Source organism: Salvia splendens, chromosome 12 (genome assembly GCF_004379255.2).
Source record: "Salvia splendens isolate huo1 chromosome 12, SspV2, whole genome shotgun sequence".
Taxonomy (NCBI): Eukaryota; Viridiplantae; Streptophyta; class Magnoliopsida; order Lamiales; family Lamiaceae; genus Salvia; species Salvia splendens.
Genome location: NC_056043.1, coordinates 5448757 through 5457310, shown reverse-complemented (window position 1 = coordinate 5457310; position 8554 = coordinate 5448757). Strand labels below are relative to the sequence as shown.

The following is an 8554-nucleotide window of genomic DNA, read 5'->3' as shown; positions in this document are numbered from 1 at the left end:
GGTTACATAAACATATTTGAATTGAATCATGACAGTGGATCAATATAGTTGTGCGTGTTTGATAAGGATTTAAAAGAGTTTCTAAAATTAAAAAGTTCACACTTTTTAAGAATGAAAAAAAGGAAAACAATTCATATTTTTTCAATAATGGAGGAAGTATTATACATACTGAAAATAGGTAGGATTTGGAGAGTACTTTTTTCTGCTGCGTGAGAGTAAAATTAATTGTAGGATACTTTTAATTTCGTGGGATTAAATTATTGAGATAGAGGAAGCTCTGATTATTTTTCCATTTCTCCTCTTCACTGATTATTTTCTTCTTTCTTGTCATGCATGCATACCAAGTCTTATGACCACCCACTTTTTTTCAGAAAATAAAATAAAATAAAAAAACATGTCCAGCAATCATCTTTATTGAAGAATCTACTTTCCAGATCTAACACAAGTTCTAACACATCACAACATGTGAAGTCAAGAACTCAGAAGCAGCATTCAGAAAAGTAGAGCACAAAGTTACTCTAGATAAATTCTCGTGGGTCGGTGACGAAACCAGTCAATGCAGATGCAGCAGCCGTGTATGGAGAAGCTAGATATATCTGTCCTTCTTTGTGGCCCATACGCCCGGGGAAATTCCTGTTTGTGGTTGAAACACAGACCTGCATTTTACCAAGATTGCAATATTCACTAGTTGTTATAACGTCTCTTGTCATAAATCCATACAACTGTGATGCATCATTCTAACCGATAAGATATCCTAAGCACAAATAAATCACGATGAAGGAAGTACAAATTATATTCTCAAAAACAAAATATACATCTATAAACAGTTCAGAAAAATGTAATCTATAATTACATAGAACTCTATTCATATGGACCTAACTCTGTGCTGCATGCTACATATGTAACTTTCCTCGTTTTACTTGTAAAACTAATCATTGTTATGTGTGAACTTTTAAAGGGGCATGGGTTTTAATGCACAATTGGTAAAATAAGATAGAAAGTGATTGAAGTATTGTCAATAGAGAATGGGTCGCACCTCATTAGAGAAAAAAAAAGTTTCCTAAAATAGAAAATTTATATTTTTAAAGGACAAAGGGAGTATCAAAATTCCCTAGATGGGTTTTACATATTGAGGTGGTGTTAAGCAAATGCGTATTTATGCAAAAGCAATATGAGAAGTAGTAGAGTATATTAAGCCCAAACAAGACCTTTACTTATTCCTGAATAATTGAGTTAATCATGTTTTGTGTCCCTAACTTTTCTTTTGATTCTCGCTTGGCATAACAGTTCAAAAAACCCAATTCCAGCAACAGAACAATGAGCTAGTTCATCAGAATCTAAGGTAGTTTACAGTTTGCTTGGGGTGACTATTTTGTTATAATAGTGTGTCCCCAACAGTTTTTTAATTCAAAAAATGTCCACGGCATTATACATCTGACTTCTCCCAAAGCTGAGGGTTTTTTAAGAGAAAAAACATGAAAGTTGGGAAAATAAAATACTATTAACCCCCAAAAAAATCACCTCAATTAACTATAGTCCACCTAAGATTATGTCAATTGGGACATATACCAAACTTTTCAGTGAGTTGGGGGATGTAAAGAGAAAAGGTAAGTATTGAACATGTTCAGAAAATTGCTTTATATTGGGGACATGATTACACCAAAATTTAAAAATAAAATTATTTTGAAAACTTGAGTTAAAAACTTATCTAGTAATCAGACATGCAAAAGCCTTTTCAATCACCTTTTTCCTTAGAGACCGGCGTCAAGCTAGCATATACTGCTATAAAACACAATGGGTACATACCTGAGCTTCATTCATGCGTGCATATGTGTCTCTTGGTCCTCCCAAACAAGCACCACAACTGGGGCTTGCAGGAATGTCGCATCCAGCTTCCTCAAATATCTGTGAGCAAGTTTTCCCACCCGATCCTGGGACCGGAAGGCTATATACATCCATCCAAACCTGCGGAATATGTGTAATTTAGAAACAAAATATTTAATGTTTGGAATGGACGTTTTACCTTTGGTCTGTTTAGAAAACATGTGTAATTTAGAAAAGCATACCTTCTGCGTAGCTGGAACTAGGAAGGTTGGGACTTTGACCTTTTTACCCTGTGAATCAGCAAATATGTGTAAGTTCGAGCAAGTTTTTGCATCCCAACGACGATTTTCTGAGAGAGCACATATGCTTATAATCAACTGATATGATACTTTTCACAAACCATAACATTCACTGGTAAAAGGTCCACACATATTTATCACACATAAACTTAAGTGCATAAAGAAATAGAGCATCTCCAGTACTAGCATGCACTAAATTAGGAAGGTTTTAGACGGCATCAGATTTTGAGTTTACACAGAAGATACATAACAAGCTTCTCATGATTTGAGATCACAAAAAAGGGGCAGTACTAAAACAATACATTTAGCTACTTACCGAAGCAAGGAATACTTTAGCAGCAGCCATGAAATCTTCTGTTTTCCCACCAGTACAAGATCCAATATATACCCTGTCAATTTTCACATCTTTGCATTCTCGAGCTAAAGCACGATTGTCGGGAGAATGAGGCTGATATCCATAAATTTTATGTCAGTGTATAAAAGATGTTAGATATTTTAGGGTAAAACAGGAGGATTCCCTATATATTTGATCAAAAACGCAATAAAAAAACATTTAATGAAGTAGCCTAAAATCATTGGGTTAATCGATACTCCAAAAACAGAACTACACATCAAAATTATCAGCAAGTGTGACAGACTTACAGATATGTCTCATTCCACTAAAAATTAAAATTTGTTGAGTTAGAATAGATTCGTGGATCAAGCTAGCTGATCCATTTTAGATTTAACAAATTGGTGTTCCGAAAATATACATCTTTCATGACTCAGTTGACCTAATGGATAGTAAAAAATACCCTTGCACAATCATTTAAGTATTCAATTACTTCAAAATCATAAAACTTAAGTTTGATAATTGTAATTAATTTCATTAAATACTTCAGAAGATTAAAAAAGGATTGAATCATTTCGACAAATTTTACCTATTGCTAACATTATGATTCATAAAACCAAATATTATTAACTAGAGAAGGGGGAAGAGAAGACTGTGCAAGCACTTGAAATGTCAAGTCATTAGCTATAACATAGAGAATATATTTTCTTTTCACACATTAATCTATAGGTTAATTAGAGTTTATGGCTTGATCTTTGGGCCAAGTTGCAAAAATGGCATGACCACAAAAAAAGTCCGATCTTTGGGCACGAGTGGCAAATATGACTCATGCCTGTATTTCTTGGCTTTCTGGGCTGGGCTGAAAATTCTTACATGGAAGGCCCAAACTTAGCATGGATGTTCTGATTTTATTTTGTATATTACATTGAAAGAAAATACTATTTTGGGCATCAAACGACATCATTTTGATGCTCAAGTGAAAAATGCTTTTTCCACTAGTTTACAAAATAAATTAGAATATCCAAGTCGGATCAGAGCCCAAAAATGATGGCACGGGCCATATTTGCAACTCAGTCTCAAAGGTCTCCCTACTTTTGCAATTTTTTTCACAGATCAGGCCATTTATGCGATTCGGCCCAAAGGTCTGGCCATTTGAACAACTTGTCCCGAAAGAAAGGCGTAAACCATAATTAACCGCGAACTAAAATGGAATGTACATTAACCAGAAGCACAAACAACCACACCCCAAAATATATGTTTTCCACACTTTTCAATCAAAAAGAACACACCTCAAGAGTATAAGAGTTACTTATCATACAATAAATCTTCCTTTCATAAAAGATCTAAATGAGACAGCGTGTCTATATGAAACATTTAAGTCTCTAATGATAATTTCCTACGAGGATATAAGGACAAACAATGAGGTTTATACTACTCACCTTAGCGACCAAAGGCTCGAGCTTTGAAATATCAAATCTGTACTCTTTGAGAAACCTAATTAAAAGAAATTTGACCATAAGCACCCAATTATACAACTTTACCATATTAAAGAAATGACATGATGCTAAAAAGATCATAATAGTTAGGTTATATTAAAAATTGACAGGAAAGTATATTGATCAATGTGTCAAAGGGAATTCCAAATTTAGGTCACAAGTGAGGTTTCCATATATCACAAAGGATGGGAAATACCGAAATAATATGTCAAAGAGAATTCTAGCACAATCTCTCTCTGCTAATATTTGATTTAAGATTAAGACTAGAAGTGTCGCAAACATAATACTGTTCAACTTGCAAAGGTAACAACAAACTACCTGGCTCCTCCATCGCTAAATACTGGTTCAAATGGCAAAGATGTCTTGCCCTGGGCAGCCAAAAAGTAATGTCACTAAAAAGAGGACAACTTGTAATATAGATGTTCTCGTTTCTAGCAGATTACAACACAAGGAAACTTGAACCAGCGTGTATATTTATTATTCATATATTCACAATGATTGGTTAGTTGTGTGCAATTTGTGAACCCTGTGTGTTTTTGTTCAGACAGATACTACGGTCACAGAATATATCTCCTAAAACTAACCTCAAGGTACTTGTAAGTGGTACTATCAGCAGGGACGACACCATTCTTTCCCCCAGCTTCAACTACCATGTTGCACAGCGTCATTCTTTCTTCCATCTTCAGCAAATAAATTTCAAGTTGCATAAAGAACAAATTAAAGGGAATTCAGGATATTATCCTCAAGAGCCTATATGCATTTACTGAAGTAGTTAGATGCACTTACGGTCAAACTTTCAACAGTAGAACCAACAAATTCCATTGCTTTGTATGTCGCGCCAGCAACTGAAATTTCACCAATAATCTACAAAATACACAACACATGAATCAATATGTTGCCTTTGATATTCGTGTTACCAAATGATTCTAAGCTCGCATGTACTTACTTGCAGAATTAAATCTTTTGCGAGTAGATAGTCGGGCATTTCACCATCCATTACAAATCTTAAAGTTGGGGGCACCTGAAATGCAGTTACAAAAAATACTCACCGATTCATTTGTTCATCAAGAAGTATCTAAGACATGGAGAGATAATCTAACAAACAGTCATGCCCGTTAAAAAACAGAATTGTGAGTATCATTTTAGTCTTAGATAGTCAAATTTTAGTCTTCCAATTCAAATAAAACTGTTAGTGGTTAATTATTAAATACCACCAAAGAATATCTTCATGATTAGAGTGTAAAGAAAGAAATGGGACTGGACGGGATATTGAGTGATTAAAGTCTAGAATTCGTGAAGAAATTATAGCATGGATAAAAGAAAACATGATGAAAACAAGTTAAAAACGTGTAAAATCAAATATACCTTAAGCAAAAGCTTTCCAGTGCCCAACACGAAACCAGCATCGGTGTTTCCAATTCCAGTAGCAAACTGACCAAATGCTCCAGCAGTACACGTGTGAGAGTCGGTACCCAGCAGGACCTAGGAGCATAATATAATCCGTAAGTTATGAGAGGGTTTGATATCATATTAAATACAGCCTCATCTAGAACTTGGTTACTAGAGGAGGCCAGATGGGCATTAAGTCACTAATACAGAACATTTTCATATTTAACATGTATACCTCTCCAGGCCGGCAATGGCCTTCTTGGGCAAGAGCCACATGGCAGACACCTTTGTAATCAGGATTAGCCTAAAATGTCAGTTGGTCAAACTCAATTGCTTTCTCTAAAAAACATTTGACAGGATAGTTAGTAAGTGACTAGTTCCAGCAAGTAGCAAAGTAGTCATACCTTGAAATTTCCGAGATCTTTAATATCGTAGAAGTACTTAATATTTTGTTCATTACAGAAATCCCTCAAGATGTCTACATTGCGATTTGCTCGTTCATCAGTTGTGAAGATATAATGATCAGGAATGATAACTACTTTTTCACGGTCCCACACCTACAATAGAAAATAGCAAGCAACAAATAAAGTGAGATAGGCACACTGAAATGTATAATAACGGTTTAGGAAAGTGTAACAAGCAGACAACAAAAAATACTTTCAGCCAGATAATATACGCCAAACTTTTCCTTTTGTTTTGAGAACAGCATACACAATAACGTCAAAAAAAAAACATCCAAAAATATCTGTAGAAGAACATAACTTAAGCTTTTCAAAATTGTGGAATAGCACCAAGACCCTAACTTCAAGTGGCAAAATGGAATACAAGAAATTAAGGCATGAAGTACCACGCAAAATTCTCCTTTTTATAACTCTAAAATAAAGTGTTTAACTAAGATCCACATACAAATCCAAGAGATAAATGATCAGAAATTTAAATATGATATGCCTTCAGTTTGTACTTGCTAAGTTATATTTTCGTATTAAGTGCCCAGTTGCTTCTATCAATGGCCACACAGAGACTCACTAGTCGCTACGGAGAAGACGAGGACACATACACATCCTCAACCAGTACACTTTATTCATCAAAGAATACAAATAAATACGACACACAATACTCATTCCAGCTATATAACATAGCAAAGAAAACGAGGTCAAGCATGGAATGTAATACATGATCTCAAGATGTTCCAATGACTATAAACACTAAATTCAATACTCAGAAACAACACATATTTCTTGTTAAGATTATGTCAACCAAGAAAATACTTTTTTTCAAAAACAAAAAATACCTTTGCATTTTGGCCGAATTCCTTCTTGAAAATCCCAATGGAACCAGGGCCACAAACATCATGTGTCATCAAAATATCCACATTGACCCATGCATTCTCACCGGGAACCAATTGGGATTTTTCTGAAGCTATCGCCAGTATCTTCTCAGTCATGGTCATCCCAGTCTTAAGCTACAATTGTTTTTTTTTTCCAAAAACCATCAAAATAAAAAAACCTCTCCATTTAATTTGAAATCTAAACAAAAAATTAAACTAATCACCGCTCCCGTCGCCGATGGTTTGCGCTCAGATTGCTGAGGCGTCATTACGGAAACTATTTTGTTGGAAGCCCTTTTTGTGGAAAGCTGCGGGGAACAGGGAAATGAAGAAGGCTGGGCACAGGAAGCTGAAAATCCCAAAATTTTCTGCAAACACAAATGCAAAAATGGGGAAATTATGTAAACTTTCTCGATTAACTACACGTCCCATGAATTGGAGGAAAATATATGAAAAGCTGCGACTTCTTCAAGCACACAAACCTTGTCAGCAAGGAAAGAGGAGGTCGGACCTACAGCAGATGAAGACATCTTAGGCCATCCACAACGCTGTTCCTATACCGTTCCTTAAACCACTATTTGAGGGCCCCACTGTACTTTTTTACTCCATTCCTTAACTAAGGAACGGAACCTGCAACCCTCCGTTCCTTAACCGTTCCTTAACCGTTCCTTAAATTACTATTCATTCTATTTCAATTTTTATTTTTATTTCCAACTAAATTAAATTAAATAAACACACTACAAACATACTTTATTAAAAAACAAACATACTTTATTAAAAAACACACAATATTAAAAAAAATTACAACTTAAACTTAAAAAAATTAAAAAAAACACACAATTCAAATCCTAAAAAAATAAAAAACACACAATTAAACGTGGGAAAATAAAAAAACTACTCCGCCGGCGAATCATCCTCCGGAGGCGGTCGAGGTTTAGGGGGAGGGGGAAGACCAAGTAGTCCTGCCATATGCACAATTCCGTTCCACCAGGCCGTGAATTGGGCGTACGAGAAGCGGGAAGTGTCCGCCATTGTGGCGGTTATGTACGCCACCATAAGTGTGTTCGAGCCTCCTTGTGAGCCCGATCCCGAGGCCGACTGGCTTGATTCTCCTCGGCCCTTCCTCGCTCTAGCCGCTTTCGCCGCCTTCGTCCCTTGCGGACGACGGCGCCCACGGCTAGATCCCTCGTACTCGGCGGCCGTAACCCCAACCTCCTGCGTGCCACGATCACTGGGCGCATCGGTGTCACCAGACGAGTACTGGCCGCTCGTCGTGTGCTTCGTCCGCTTTGAGGTTGATCCCGAGCTGGAGCGGACACCACCGGCCCACCTTTCCTCGTCCTTGACGAGCTGCCAAATATCAACATATTTGAACTGTACACCGGTGTCCTGGTGGAAGGCGCGCATAGCCGCCCTCAGTATGTCGGCGCCCGAAGCTCCGCTTTGGTAGTGCGCCGCTTCGGAGGAGTAGATCCCGCAGAATTTTTTGACCTGTAAATCGACTCGGCCAAAGTGAGCACGAAGCATTGTATATTTGCGCTTCCGGGCCCCTTTCGGCTTAGTCTCGTGGTAGACATCACGGACCTTTTCCCAGAAGCACTTGGCGGCTTGTTGGTTGCCGACGATGGGATCATATGAGACGGTGAGGGATGCCGGCCCAGATCCTCCGGCTCCTCCTCCTCATCCTCCTCGGGTGCCTCAGACGCAGCCCTGTAGCTTCCACCGCCTCGGCCTCCTCCCTGAGTGGGTTCAACGGGGATATCCTCCCGAATCTGGGACAAACCCTGGGAAAGCCGCGAGCCGGAGCCTCGAGCGTAGGCATCCACATCGAAAGTGGGTGGTTGGTACCCACCCGGCGTCGCCGACCCCTGCGTGCCCGGCGTCGATG

The 8554-nt window shown here is 37.8% G+C and overlaps 1 protein-coding gene across 1 annotated transcript; it reads right to left on the bottom strand.

The window, feature by feature from the left end:
- Positions 1 to 358: 358 nt before the first annotated feature.
- LOC121756802 (3-isopropylmalate dehydratase large subunit, chloroplastic-like) lies at positions 359 to 7280 on the bottom strand. The gene is made up of 15 exons (XM_042152196.1): positions 7149 to 7280; positions 6891 to 7034; positions 6631 to 6801; positions 5744 to 5896; positions 5575 to 5643; positions 5316 to 5432; positions 4897 to 4971; positions 4737 to 4814; positions 4535 to 4630; positions 4269 to 4318; positions 3894 to 3948; positions 2440 to 2571; positions 2067 to 2114; positions 1807 to 1965; positions 359 to 656 (listed from the first exon to the last, which is right to left on the bottom strand). Exons 1-15 carry the CDS (start codon positions 7194 to 7196, stop codon positions 519 to 521), a joined length of 1533 nt encoding a protein of 510 aa, XP_042008130.1. The 5' UTR covers positions 7197 to 7280; the 3' UTR covers positions 359 to 518.
- Between the last annotated feature and the right edge of the window lie 1274 nt (positions 7281 to 8554).